Raw genomic sequence first — 15749 nt, 5'->3', positions numbered from 1 at the left:
CGTCCACAGCGAAATCAGTAATTCTGGTGCCACTGTATTCGACCGCGCAGAACCAAAGCCTTGCAAAGTATGCTGCAACACAGGTCATCAATTGCGACATTTTGACCGCTACAAACAAATGTCATACGCTGACCGTTTGAGGCTGGTAACTCGCGAAAAGCTCTGTAATGTGTGCCTGAATGAGCACGGTGGCCAGTGCAAATTCCGAATTCGCTGTAATGTTGGCGATTGCAGAGAGCGTCACAATGCATTGATGCACCCCGTTGGAAACGCGATGGGGATGAGCGCGCACATCCGGTCCAATTCTAAAATTATGTTCCGGATAGTACCAGTACAGCTGTACTACAGAGATAAGGCAATAACGGTGTTGGCGTTCCTCGATGAAGGTGCTTCCGTTACTTTGGTTGATAAGAAACTAGCAGACCAGCTCGGCCTGATCGGAGTACAGGAGAAGCTGACGATAAAATGGACTGCTGATGTCACACGCGAAGAGAAGGACTCACGACGAATGAATTTGTAGGCGTCCGGCGTGGGCGTTGATGTGAGTAAGCTGCTGTTGAACGGCGTCCGAACAAGCAAGCTTATGCTACCGAGTCAGAAGTTGGACTCGCAAGAGCTCGCTGCGCAGTATGAGTACATGTGTGGGTTGCCGATAGCCTCTTACGACGGGCAGCCGGAGTTGTTTATCGGGCTGAACAATATACACTCGTTTGCTCCATTGGAAGCAAAAGGGGTTCCCCTGTAGAACCAATCGCGGCCCGATGCATGCTTGAGTAGACGGTTTATGGGTCACGACATTCCGCCAACGCATCGTTGGGAGAGTTTTTGGGATACCACCGCGAAATTTCCAACAAGGATCTGCATGAGCTGCTGAGACGGCACTACGCTCTTGAAGAATCGGTTGTGATACTCCCTCAGGAGTTAGCAGAAGATAAACAAGCACGGGCAATACTTGAAGGAACAACAAAATGGATTGGTAACCGGTTCGAAACCGGCCTCATATGGGGAGCAGATGAAAAACGGTTCCCTGACAGTTTTCCAATGGCTCTGCGAAGGATGAAGCAGCTAGAGAAGCGATTAGAAAGGAATCCGAAGCTGCATGAAAACGTCTGCAAGCAGATAGAAGAGTATCAGCTGAAAGGATACGCGCATCTTGCTATCGCCGAGGAGTTGACGGAAACTCCGCCCGATAAAGTTTGGTACCTTCTGCTGAGCGTTGTGCTAAACCCCAAGAAACCCAGCAAAGTAAGATTCGTGTGGGATGCTGCAGCTACTGTGTAGGGAGTTTCCTTGAACTCACAGCTGCTGAAAGGACCGGAAATGCTGGTTCCGTTGATCAAAGTAATGATCGGGTTCCGCGAACGACGAATCGCATTCGGTGGAGACTTGAGGGAAATGTTCCACCAAATTAAAGTTCGTGATGAGGACAAGCAAGCGCAGCGATTCATTTTCCGGAAAACCTGCGACGTATCTCCAAGCGTTTACGTCATGGATGTTGCAACATTTGCGATTAGCTCTCCATGCTCGGCCCAGTTCGTTAAAAACCGGAATGCCGAAGAGTTCGCCGCTCGATATCACGAAGCAGCTGCAGCGATTATAAATCGACACTATGTCGATGATTATTTCGACAGCATCGACACGATTACCGAAGCAGTGCGGTTAGCAAAAGAGGTGCGATTCGTCCATTCGCAAGAGGGTTTCGAGATAGGAAATTGGGTGTAAAACTCGCAAGAAGTGCTGCAAGGTTTAAGAAAAGAGAAGCCGTTGGCGCCAGTTCACTTCAGTCCGGACAAGCACACCTCCAATGAGCGAGTATTGGGTGTGATCTGGGACGAATTCGCCTTTTCAACGAAGCACCGCGAAGACGTTCTGCCGTATTTGTTACAAGGAAAAAGACCAACAAAAAGACTCGTTGCCAGCTGCGTGATGGGGTTTTTTGATCCACTGGGGCTGCTATCACCGTTTACCATCCACGGCAAAATAATCATCCAGCAACTGTGGCGTTCCAAATGCGATTGGGATCAGGAGATCGATGTCAAGTGCTGGGAATTGTGGCAGCGCTGGACCGGCCTGTTACCGGTAGTGGAAGCAATTCGAATCCCACGATGCTATTTAGGCTGTGCGTTGTCTACCGAAATCGAGTCGTTGGAGGTACACATCTTTACAGATGCTAGCGAACAGCGTATGGTAGATTGCTACGAGTGACGGCGAGTGCAGTGCGTTTCGTCGCCAATTGCAGGCGAAAGATGAAAGGAGTGCCAATACTGACTTCGCAGGCCACCACGAAACAACAAAGAGCGATTGAACGAGTCGCAGCAGAACATGTCACAGTAAAAACGCCGCTTACAAAGGAGGAATTGCAACAGGCAGAAACCATCCTGTGGCGGCAAGTACAGTGGGATAGTTTTCCGGATGGAATGAGTGCGCTCTCAAACAACTTGAAGCTAGATCCAGGGCAGCCGAAAGAAGAGGTCAAAAAGAGTAGCCGTATCTACAAATGTTCACCGGTGCTTGACGACGAAGGTGTGCTGCGTATGGATGGTAGGCTAGCAGATGCGGGTGAAATATCTTTCGACAAAAAACACCCAATCATCTTATGTCGTTCGCATCGAATAATCACTTAGTTGATTCAGCACTATCACGAGGAATTTGGGCATGCGAACTCGGAAACCGTGTTCAACGAGATGAGACAGCGATTCCAAATCCCGAAACTGCGCTCAGCGATTCAACGTGTGGTAAGAGTTTGCGTGTGGTGCAGGGTGAACAGATGTCAGCCACGATTTCCGAGGATGACTCCTTTACCAGTTGAGCGAGTGACCTCTCACTTGCGACCCTTTAGCTGGGTAGGGATTGATTACCTTGGCCCATTAGAGGTAACGATTGGTCGTCGAAAGGAGAAAAGGTGGGTAGCAATTTTCACTTGCCTGACTGTTCGGGCGGTTCATTTGGAAGTGGTGCATAGTCTCAACACTGAGTCCTGTCGGATGGCCATTAGTCTTTTCCAGAGCAAGTTTGGTAAACCATCCCACATCTTTTCGGATAACGCAACATGCTTTAGGTCGCGAACAACGAGATGGTTCGAATTGAAAAAATCAACCACAAGTCAGCGAAAAAAACGTTAGCGTGGTATCTCGGAACGCATGGTGCGCTCGGTCAAAGAAGCAATGCCTGCGTTAAACGATGGTCAGAAATTGACGGATGAGATCCTGGTGACGGCTTTGGCGAAGATAGCGGACATGATTAATACGCGCCCGTTGACAATTTACCGCAAGACGCTGGAGAAACTGAAGCGCTGACTCCAAACCATTTTCTGCGAGGAATAGTAACCGGTGCTGATTTGGAAGGGAACGATGAATCGACAAACCAGGCTGAAAGTTCTACGGAATGTGTACAAACGTTCGCAGTATCTAGCCGACAAGATGTGGGAGAGATGGAGCAAGGAGTACTTGCCCATGGTGAATCAGCGAACAAAGTGGTTCGGTGAACAAAAACCGATCGAAAAGGGTGATCTGGTGTTCGTGGTAGACGGTAAAAACCGCGAAGGCTGGAAAAGAGGAATTGTGGCGGCGACAGTTAAGGGTTCAGATGGACGGATAAGACAGGCCGACCTGAGATACGCTGATGGCAGCATACAGAGACGCGGCGTGGTCAACTTGGCGGTGCTGGAGATTCGGTAAATCCGGAACTAGCGGATGTTACGGGCTGGGGTGTTACAACACCGCAGGCAACACTGGAACCGTTTTGGATGTCGTTCGATATTTATGCTAAACGTTTAATGAACAGGGAAGAGAGGTAAAGATAAGTAACTAGAGCGAAAAAGCAATAGATTATTTATAGCAAAAACATAGACCATAGGAAGTAAATAAATCACAAGGGCATAGTAGAAGTTTGAAAAATGAAGTGGAAAATAATTAATATTTAAATCGAGTTAGCTACGAGGATCAAGAAAATTACAACAGGTGTTACAAAACTGCTCCTGAAAACTTGTGGAAAATTGTGAGTAGAGTGCGACCTGTAGAAACAGTTATTTAGTGTAAATTCGAAAATAAATTTGATCCATTGTACTTACTCATAGATACAGCGTCCGTCGGTATTTCCTGAAATCAAAATTAATAGATACTTACCCTGGAAGTTTCGTTCGTCCTGTAGTAGGTAGCTAAAATAAATAGGAAATAAGAAAAAATAACGTTATACTTACCAAAATACCATTGATACAGATTCTGCAAGTGCGGTTCGATCGGTGTAGAGTAGCTCACCACAAATTGGTCCAAAGCACAAACATTTGCGATAGGAAAACAAATAAGCTGTAGATAGGAAAGCAGGAGCGTAAACGGCTAAGGTGAATCCACTTCTTGTAAGTCGTATGTAACATAATATTTGCACTTAGGCTAGTAATCAAAATAAAATTGCAGTTTGAGCATTGCCGAAAATCAATCGGTTGCTACAAAAATTTGGTTCAAATCCGAACAGCAACAATACTGTAACCTATGTTTCAACGCACTTTATCTGAAAATAATGAAACATTCACAACATGTGTTCGTTGCTTTACTGCTGTTGAAAACAATTCCAAATTCGACGAGCCAACCCCATATTTTATTAACAGGCTCAGAACTGTGATAAGTTGAGTAATGGGTGTACGCATAATGGCTATGCAAGGGTGTTTCAGAAATTTTGACTGATTTTTTCGGTTCATTCTGCAGCCTCTTAAAGCGTGTACCCGATTACGCTCCACAGTCTCCACACCACACAGTCGACGCCACTGGAATATTTATTGTCGGTTGGATTTTTTTTTCTTCATCTAATATTTATTTGACTGTCGGTTGGATTATTAAAATACAATTGTAAATACAAATAATACATAATGCGCTCGTATACCATACCGGATAAAAAAATAAAAATAATATCAAATATGATTAGAAATACTTATACGTCGATTGCCATGTTTTTATTATGTTAATTCCAAATTGTTTAACGCACCTGTCGAAAAATTCCATCTTTACCAAATAACGAAATTGATGTTCCTCCAATAATCATCTCATCTCCTTGGCAACCACCACAATCATAAATCGTAATTGCCAGTACAGAATGACGAGATAAATCACTGAATAGTAAAGGCAATGTGATCCATTCGTTCCAGCTAAAAAAAAAACAAAATTACCTGTATTTATAAAGAATAATTTGTTAGAAAATATAACCTCCATCTGTTGGAAAAACTTTTGTAAGAAGTTGTTACACCAAGACCTAAAGGCCTGCCATCGTCATGCACCTCAACACCTACTTTAAAAGGAGAGCACTTCTCTGCGTTGAGACCAGAGAATTTTAATAGTGGTTGTTTCAACAGTTGTTCATAGGAATACGTCGCACATTCTCCTTCCAATGTTCCTCTGTGAAAAAAATAATTATTGTAATTTACAGTTGATAAATAACTATTGTAACTTCCACAGGAAATGGGTAGATGGTGAGGTCTTTTCTCACTAAATTAGGATTGTGAAAACCAAAATGAGCTGCTTTTAGGAGATTTCAAAACGAAACGAGTTTGAGCCAAGGCGGTGCACACTTTTTCCAAAATTGCGAAAATCGAAAAGTTCCAAAATTCCAAATTTGCGCAATCGAAATTATTTTGACCCAAAAAAAATGATTTTAGAGTCGCAGTGTCTTCAGTAGAGTAGTCCCATTAATTATTCTCTATGTTGTAGAAGTTGCGATTTTGTGATTCATCCACGTTATGCCTTCAGCAAAGTTGATTTATTAATTATTCCTCATTCTAAAGTAGTTGGAATTTTATGACTAATCCACTTAAAAGTGACAAACGAATTTTATTTTTCTCATTTCTGCACATAAAAATCCCAGTTATGGCTCGTTTTATAAGAAACAACTTTGCCAAAGGTACAATACTTGTATCTGCCCATTTAAATGAACTATTGCGGAGTTTTCTTTAAAATGCCTCTTCTTCTTGAAGTTTTTTTTTTTCAACATAACCTTTTATAGTGATTTTCTATTATTTTTCAATGATGTTTACTATAATAAAAGACGCAGATTCACCGAAGAAAGTTTATTTTTATCCCTTATATTTATTACAAATGTCTATTCCTGGATTGAACGATGTTTTACTTATACTTCAATATAGAAATGGGTTTGTCTGCAAATATTTGCAGATTTTGTAGATATCTGTTGTGCAGTTGCCCAAGTAACCATAAGCATTGAAAGATAGCATTTTATTAGCACTAATTCGGGCTTGTTAATGCCAAATAGCTTTATATCATGTTTTTAATGTTTAGGGCATTATGCTAAACTAGCATTACTGAGTCAAAATATGCGCTTAAAGCGCTACCGTTAGTGCTACGATGCAGTGTTTTAAATGCATATAGAAGACGCATTACATTTTTTCGTAAGTGCCAATAACGAGCGATATCAGTGGTCAATTAAAAATAGACGGAACATGGATACTCCACGTAAATAGAAAAAAACTTTAAGGAGTGGGAATTTTCGACGCAAAGTTAGGGTATATAAATGCATGAAACTTTCCGAAATACCCAATACTAAACAATTGCAAACTAGTGAGTTGGATCCAGGATCTACATCTCCTGGGCTCGTGGTTTCTGAACCGTCAATATCAGAAGATGAAAAAGAGTCTGATTCTAGTAGTTCCCGGGTTGCTACCCAAGATACCTTTTTAGACCATATGTATTACTTCTGAATATTTTTTTTGCATTTGTTTCAGACACCAAATAATAAAGGTTCTAATTTTCTTTTCGTTTGTTTTCTTAACCCACATGTCAGAAAGGGGAAATCTCATGGGTGCTCCAAATCAGCATTAGTGATGCATATCAATGGTTACCACCTGCAGCACTTTATCAGCTCGCTATTTCGCCTTTTTAACATTATATCAGATATATACAAGCACAGGGTTGTTACAGTCGGCGCAGATTTCGCGTTTTTTGCGGATTTTGCGTTTTTTGCGGATTTTGCGCGTTTTTACTACTCTATGGCGCGGATTTTGCGGAAAGCCTTGCAACCTTGCTTTCAATTACCTAAAAATCAGGATATCGACTGATGGGCTGGCAACACCCTTTCAGAGTTCTATGAAATATGGTGGGTGTGTAGTAGGGTGCCAATCACTTGTATGAAAACAAAGTAATCAAAAAATTTAGGAAAGAAACCCTATACAAAACGTTTACCTGCCCGAAAAACACCCTGTGCGAAATTTCAGATCAGTTGGATTCAAAATGGAGTAGTGCAAAACAAAGTTAGTCCTTGAGACATCCGAAAAATCATAAAAATCATGATTATTTTCAGATTATACCAGATGTCGACGTTTCATGCATTTATAAGCTATCTGACACCAAAAATTATTCGAACCCCGAAATTTCATGCAGCCAACCCCTCTTGGGTTCCGATTTTTCACTAGGTGTTTTTTCAGGTGAAAATTTTGTATATGGTTTCTTAAAGTACCATTTTGGTTGGCATCCTATTTTTTAATACTATTTTTTTTAAATTATCTAGACTTACATTCAAAGAGGACTGAAGTTTTTTTTTTTGTATAAATTTTTTTTGAATAAAGACAAGAGAAAAAAAGTTGTCAAAGAATGACTTTGAGAAAGATGTCTGAATTTCCGTTTAAAAATATTGAGAAAAATAAATAATTGAGATACTACAAAAACAAAATTTTATCGTAACCATTATGTTGTCGACAATAAAACACCCTTACGTGCCCCCAAAATGGTCCTTCACGAAAAGATTCTACTGGGGGTTCACTAATAACATAACTCTTTGGATGTTATGTGGTGGTCCTGAATAGATTCAAAATGGCAACTGTAGTCGATTTACGGCCTATGAATGTCATCCCGGCTCCGAAAATACTCATATTGGGTGGTATTTGGCCATTTTTGGCTGTTTTTCATGAACCGGAAGTTGCCACCCTGGATTTCAAAACGACGTCTAGGGTCGATTTCAGGTCATCCTGATTTCGGAAATACCCGTAACCGTATATATTACTCGTTAACATGTTCTGAAATCACATGCGTCTCATCGACGTCAGTAATGACAAGAATTAGAGAAAAGTTGTCAAGGGCTGGCGTATAGAAAACCGTCTGGTATTCATTGATTATTCATTGCAACTTTTCTGAACATTTCAACATGGTCACTAGACTGGGACACGGTTATATGGGAAAAAAGAGATGGATGGTTTCTCGCTCCCATGCATTTCGTGTTCCTTATGGGTCCTATAACAACTGTGTAACTTTTCAGATCGATCGGTGAAACGCCCGATTTTTAAAGTTTCCATACGATTTTATATGGGACAAACCAATTTTTCAAAACTTTTTCTATAGAGACGTCCATTTGGCTCCTAAAAATATATCAATACATGATATTTATAGGAAATTTTCCTGGGAAAAACTCTTCTGAAGACCGCAAGGCGCTACCTTGCTTGTGAAAAAAGATATTCACCCCAGACTGATTGAATATCTGGCGAAGGGCTCACCATTGAATTTTACTACCAATACTGCTGCAGCATGCTGCTGTTCCAAATTCAACCATGTGATGAGAAATGATATCGCTTAAATTTATCTTCCTCGAAGATACTATGAGCAAAAATCACACTTTGAAAATTAATTCCACGCGAAATTGTTTCTCATACTTAAGCAAGTTTGCAATAGCAGCATGCTGTAGCAGTGTTGCTGGAAAATTTCAATGGTGAGCCATCCGTCAAACATTGAATCAGTTTGGGGTGAATAGCTGTTTCTACAAGCATCGTAGCGCCTTACGATCTTCAGAAGAGTTTTTCCCAGAAAAATTTCCTACTAATATCATGTATTGATATTTTTTTTAAGAGCCAACTTGACATCTCTAGAGAATAAGTATTAAAAAAGTGAATTTTCCCATATAAAATCGTATGGAAACTTTAAAAATCGGGCGAAAATGGGGCGTTTCACCGATCGATCTGAAAAGTTACCCAGTTGTTATGGGGCCCATAAGGAACACGAAAAGTGCATGGGAGCTAACATTTATTTTTTGTCCCACCTTAATGGTCACTCTTGAGAAAAAAAAAATTTCTAACAAAAACTTCTCTATTTGAAAATCTCAAATTTGTTCAAAATGCATATATCCAATATTGTTGATGTTTCATTTTTTCTTAATTTCAAACTGTTTGTTTAGGTACAAAAGTAAACAAAGCTAACAACGCAAAGCAAAGCAAAGCCTTGGTGCTACAATCCGATTTGGAACTTGCCCTTCTGTTTATTATACACAGACTTCGCAGCCGACTGTTAAGTGTACAGGACAATTGCGGGGCCAGCGTTACGATCCTACTGATACTAACAGTCTTTCCCGTGCCGAGACTCGAGCCTACGACAACTGGCTTGTTAGGCCAGCATCGTACCTTGAGACGCCTACTTAACAGTTGCATCAAATCGTCGTTTGAAGCTTTGTTTACTAAAAAGGTTTACGTACATTAATAATCAGGATGGCCACTCTACCGGGAAAAGCGGGAAAAAGACGGGAATTTCAAATCACCGGAAAAAAGACGGGAAAACCGGGAAATTAGGCTTCACATCAGGAAAATCATCCTCTTGCATGTCTCCTACTAATGTTGCCAATGAACGAGTTGTAGCAAACTATTTCCTAGATCTGGGAAATATAAACATTGGATTAAAAAAAATCATTTATTTTTTAATTATTATTCTTTTTTTCCAAATTATAACGATCTAAAATTGATGTCATTGAAAACTATTTTGGCAATACATATTTTTGATATATCTTAGAATTTTCAAGACGATTTCGTTAGGATGTGTTGTATACTGTTTTAAAAAAGGAGCTCAAATTTATCGAATTCCTCAAAAACTGTCAAGCTTGCGTTTAGAAATGTATTAAAATTGCTTTTTACGCAGGTTTTGGTTTGCTTTTTCACGCCTTTTTAATGCGTCTTTTTTAATTTAATGCGAATTTCGGAATTTCCGTGGTTTATCATGCGGATTTCCAGGAAAAGTCGCGTTTTACACCGATTGTTTCAAAAAATATTCTTTTCAAATTGCTTATTCAGAGTGTCGGTTGAATTTATTTTACGGATTTAAGAGAATTTCTCAAACATTTAATTAGTTCTAAGATCGAAACTTTTCAAAAAAAAAATTTTTTCGAGATGACAGATCTCAACGTTTTATGAATTTCCAACACATTTACCATAAAAAAATAATTTTAAGAATTTTTTCATTGGTCACTTTGAGGCTTTTCTTCCCGATCGATGTTCGCTTGAGAACAAATTTTGCAAGGGAAGATAAAACTTCTAAGCTAATTTAAACGATCGATGTTTAATTTTCTTCCATACATTCCATTGGCATTCAAGAGCAGGTTGACAGAGAGTAAAAGCTCCCTTCTGCTTTGTCAACGATTTTTAGATAAAAAGGGCGCAAATTGTGCAGGTTTTCATGAAGGTACTCGCTAAAGTCGATAAACAGTTAAGGAAAGAAAAATTTTTGAAGGAGAAATATTTTTCAAAGTTTTAATAACACTATTCTCGCAAGGATATATATAAACATGTAAAATTGATGTTGTCCACATATTTTTTAAAAATAAACCACCGAGATAATTTAAAACTTGTCATCAGGAAAACCTGGAAAAAAGCGGGAAATCGAAAACTGATTTTGAGTGGTCACCCTGCATTAATAAACTGTCACTTGAGACTATTCCATGTTTCTACAGAGGATGTTGTTCAGACTTTCCGAAAACATTTTTAATGACATTCAACTTATGTTTGAATGTTAGACCTGAATTCGAGTTGAGGAATTTTTCTACTTATTCGATTGTTTCTACTTTTTCAAGTTTGGCGCTATACGTGAGTTACATATACTTAATCGTTTTAATAAGCTAGCTAAAACCTATCCCGTCCTTTTGAATTATTTTCAACAAGATATCTTGCAAATTTTAGTAAAACTTGCTATTGTTTGCAGCTCACGAAGATTATTAATTACTTGTTGAATGTTCCGACAATATACGGGTTTAAATGGTTATCCATCACTTTCCAAATCTCGTCAATCAATTCTCACTTTTTATGTCTAACTTATGTCTCACAGGAATTTTACTCGTCATAATCATACTCTTTTCAACCCGAGAAAATCGCGAGAGAAGAAATCAGTGCTACGGGCATTTTACATTTGTGTATAAAAATTTCCAAACAACATTTTGGATCAGCATCATTTCTAAACATGGCCGCAGTAAGTCAACTGTCCTGCGTTTGAAGCTAAATACAAACAAGTTATACATATCAGCATGACATTTTAAAGATGGTAATAATTTTACCATGTTGAATCATAAGTTTTTATTAGATTTTTTTCGGTGCGGATTTAGTTTTCACGGCGCGGAACCAAAAACCCGTGGCGCGGATTTTGCGGATTCAAAATTAAGGTTTCTGTAACAACCCTGCAAGCATTTAGGTCAGAATAAGTTCTTACCCAGAATTCTGTAATCGAATATAGTATTGTTGTAGGGCAATGATTTAGTGCTTACTGGTTACTTGGGTAGCGCATTATTTTATAAAAAATCGCCAATAACCAAAGATATATAAGAGATAAAAATAAAATTTCTTTGGGAAATTGTTTGTTTTTCTATAGCAAACAACATTGTAGAACATTGAAAAAATCACTATTAAATGTTATATTGTAAAAATCGATTTTCAGTGACATTCTAGAGACAACTCCACAAAACTTCATTTTAATAGACAAATAGAAGTATGGTATCTTTGACAAAGTTGTTTCTTATGGAATATGCTACAACTTTGCCGAACAAAATAAATTTTCATATACAAAAATGAAAAAAAGTAAAATTCGTTTCTCAATTTTGGATGCATTAATCACAAAATAAAACTACTATATAATGGAGAATAATTAATGGATCAATTTTGCTGAAGACACTACGACTCTTTAATCAATTTTACTGGGTCAAAATAATGTCGATCACGTTTTTGCAGCTTTGGTGCTTTGACGCTCGCGCTCTTATACTCTCGGCAAGCAGCCAAATGTCCTAAAGGTTAGGTTCTCGTCAAACCTGGGGAAAGGTCCCATGTGCCTTATGTAAACAAGCCACAATTTCACATGGGCCCTTTTCACATGTTCGGCGAGAGTTCAAAAAATGAAACGGGTCTAGAAGTGCTATAATCCGGATCAGCTATCAGCTAGGTAAACGGTAGCCTCAGGATAGAGGGAATGGCTCTAGCTCTGAGTTGCTCATGTTAATATTTAAACCATATTGTAGTTCAATAAAGTCAATCATCATTATGGTTATTGGCGGGTATGAGACACAGTTTTTTTAGCCATTCATCAAACCAGAAAAAATCATTATTATCATCTCGTGATCCTGCTTTGAAATTTATTTTTACATACATCAAACATAGATTCACTCTCTAGCGAAATTTCGTGAGAGAAGTTAAACAACTAAATTCCTATTCAAAACCTTTCTGAATTCTTCAAAACCAATTCCAGTCCTCAAAGATGGTGATCGCATAAAGCTCAAAAGTTTGCTCAGCAACTTAAGAGTGTTCATAATTTCAATTCGAACGTTATGAGTTCTGCTGAAAAGTAAGTATCACAAAAGTATTATAGATCATCACTAATGATTTGTTTTCTGAAGAAGTGAAAGGACATATTCAAAAGAATATCGCTTTTTCAAATATGTCCTTGAACATGAGTATCCAATACTCGTCATTCGAAAGCTTACACAGAGAAAAATAATATTTTATTATTAACCTTAACACATGGTCTATTTAACAATAACCGAATACTGTAGCTATAACCATGATAGTTGTGACCTTGAAATAATTTATAGTTAAAAATACTATGACAGTGAGCAAAACATTACCAATTTGCATTGTCAACACTACTCACTCGTAGTGATCATAGCGATCATGTTTTAACTGGTAATCTGAACTATCGATATTTTCATTACTACTAGTTTACGAGTTGAATTTTATTATTTAACCATATGGTCGTACGAACAAACGTGTAATTTTTTTCGAGCAGCCAATTTTTTTCTTTTACCTCATCGCATCCCAACATGAAACAAAAAGGCTGGTGATTGTGTTGGATTGTTAATTTTTTATTTTGTGCCATTTAGAGCATCTTCAGTGGTGGTCTATTTTTGGAAGAACTTTAAACTAAATTTACACCAGCGAAACCTAGAGGCGTAGGCAGGGTTGATATTTGTTGACACTCTTGAGTGAAAGTGAAAAAAAGCATCCATAAACGTTATTTTTTTACAATCCTTTCAGAGTTCTCCCTTCCCGCTTTTTGCATGGAAGTGAACTGTCAAAACACCTCATTATATTTCATGCGATAGAAGCAAGACAACAAAATCAGTTTACCAGTTAACGAAGATTATCAAGGCATCGGTCAGTGTCAGTGAAGAAGTGTTTCGGTGAGGTTCATTTTGGTTGAGTGGACTGTTTGGTTTTCTTTTTCGCTTTGAAGTGAAGATCATTTGGTTGGATTTGTCGTCAAATTTTATTCCGTAACCGAGAACGATGCGCGCGATCTATTTCATCTGAGAATAACAGCACGTTACTAGGACGAGAATCTAGTGTACCTGAAAGAGTGCTGCAATCATTGGAAGTGAAAATTGAAAATGATTGGCTGTAATTTTCGAAGAATTTTGCTGGGGAAAATGATTTTATCAGCACTGGACGTAGGTAATCATTTTTCATGGCTTTTCAAAATTCTACCTAAAAACCCTAGATCCAGCACAGGACAAAAAACAACCACAACAAACAATATGACTACCTAACTTCAATTTGGGAATTTTCCGTCTACCTACTTCTACCTACACGCATATAAAAAGGGGGTTACTCAGTTATGCTCTTCAACAGTCCACATAAGCACTGATGATGGTTGCATGCAGCGTGTCTGCGGACGATATTCGATTAAAGGGTATTCGATTTTTTGTAGTAGAATTAAATGGAAACAACCTATTCTCAATAATCAATTCCATTCTACTAAGACGCTCAAAAAGAAATTTATATATTTCTAATTAGAACCAGCAAATATAGACCAACTTTTCGTTCTCCGCACTGGTGTTGTATATCTTGTTGTTTTAAACCGCGGACATCTGTCGCTCTGTCAACAATTCAATATCCCATACTATCAGTTTCCCATGAGACTTGTTATAATAAAAAGCACTCAATATTCAACAAGTGGAAATTTGATCATTTTTACGCACATTAAACGATTACTTTGGCAAGACACTTCATATCCACAAGACTTTATGAATTTGACAGTTTGACCCGAGAGTAACTGCAATTTTTCAGGATGGATTGGTATGATCGAAAAATTTCTGCTGCAAGTAGGGCTTCAGAGGATAGCGAAAAATATTTGATCGCGTAGATATTCATCTTCCGTTTTCTTATCATTAATCTTTCAGAATCTTGCAGTTCTTTAAACTTGGGTTCGGTTTTGAGGATATTGCAATAAGCCTGCAATGTCTTCGGGGAACATTTTTCTGGCCTCTTGAGGCCTCCTCTAGTCTCACTACAATCAAGGCGATTAACGCATAGCCAAAGTATTTGGCTTCCTGGTGGCTGCTGGTTGTTATCCAAACAGTTGAACCTGGGCGTGATCCTTCACGGTCTTCCAGAGTTCTCCATTTCGCTGGTCGGTTTCCTTGACGCCAAGAACGACAAAACTGTTCATTTCCTTCTTCGAAAAGCCACAAAAATAAATTCTGAGTTGACATGAAAAATCTGTTTTGTTTTTTCTTCAACACTCACAAACGCTTATAGGGAAACAGCTTAAAATGAGGTAATTAATTGAACAATGACATTTTACTCACCTATTGGTAGCGTACAAAGGGTTCTAGAACGATCTATTTCTTGTTCCAAAAAGTGACAAAAATAGATCAAAACGTATACCAGTTTCAAACTTTTTAAATTAGGATCTCGTATAAAACAAAATTTACAGTGAATACAGCAGTGACTTTGAGTTGTTCCAAAAAAATAGAACAAAACAACGATTTGGACCTCCGCTGAAGATGCTCTTAGTGCAGATTAGTGATTTAAACGAAGTTTTAGGTAATTGCTTGATATCAAATGAAAAGTTGTTGTTGTTGTTGTTGAAGTTTCTTGATTATGGCTTGAAGTCTGTGCTTCATATCCGCCAGCGCTCATTTGGTAACGACTTGTCATTACACCTTTAATTTGGCCATTCTTATAAATTTTATTATTTTTTCTAGCTTTTCCTCACTTAAATCGTCTGCAACATCTTTTATGCTGTTATAATTATTCCAATCGAAGTGATTTCTAATGTGCTGATATTTTATACACTTCAGTAACGCATGTTCTGTCGTGTCTTTTATACCATATAATTCACAGTTTTCTGTGTTTATTATTCTCATTTTCGCTAACCAGTAATTAGAGTAATCGTGACCCGCTAGTATTCGGTTCAGCAACCTCACTTCTTCACCGTTAAATTTTCTAGTTTTCCAATACCACGGCCGTCTAGGAAATTGCTCTTCTATTTCAACGAACTTTCGTCCTTTATCTTGTATTAGCGCCAATTCTCTGTACCATTCGTTTGTGAATATTTCCATGTTTTGTTTCACTCTTTTTAAAATGTCGCATGTTAGTAATTTGTTGTTTAAGATTGTTTCAGCTTCAATTCCGTTTTTGGCCAACTCATCGGCCTTTCCGTTGCCCGGAATACCACGTGTGCTGGTATCCATTGTATTACGGTATTCGTTTGTTCTAACATCTCTCCTATTTCTAATGTGAGTAA

At 38.5% G+C, this 15749-nt stretch overlaps 1 protein-coding gene across 1 annotated transcript in view; it reads right to left on the bottom strand.

Moving 5' to 3' along the window:
• LOC129720169 (putative uncharacterized protein DDB_G0286901) overlaps window positions 1-15749 on the bottom strand; it is a gene marked incomplete at its 3' end in the record, with an annotated part of 131694 nt that overhangs the window by 69863 nt on the left and 46082 nt on the right. Inside the window, exons 3-4 of the mRNA XM_055671605.1 lie at window positions 5196-5384; window positions 4978-5137 (exon numbers count right to left, since the gene is read on the bottom strand). Coding sequence (XP_055527580.1) covers window positions 4978-5137; window positions 5196-5384 — 349 coding nt within the window. The remainder of the gene's footprint in view (window positions 1-4977; window positions 5138-5195; window positions 5385-15749) is intronic.

This window comes from Wyeomyia smithii, chromosome 2 (assembly GCF_029784165.1).
Source record: "Wyeomyia smithii strain HCP4-BCI-WySm-NY-G18 chromosome 2, ASM2978416v1, whole genome shotgun sequence".
NCBI classification, from domain to species: Eukaryota; Metazoa; Arthropoda; class Insecta; order Diptera; family Culicidae; genus Wyeomyia; species Wyeomyia smithii.
The sequence above is the reverse complement of the archived record's forward strand: the minus strand, read 5'-3'. Positions and strand labels throughout refer to the sequence as shown.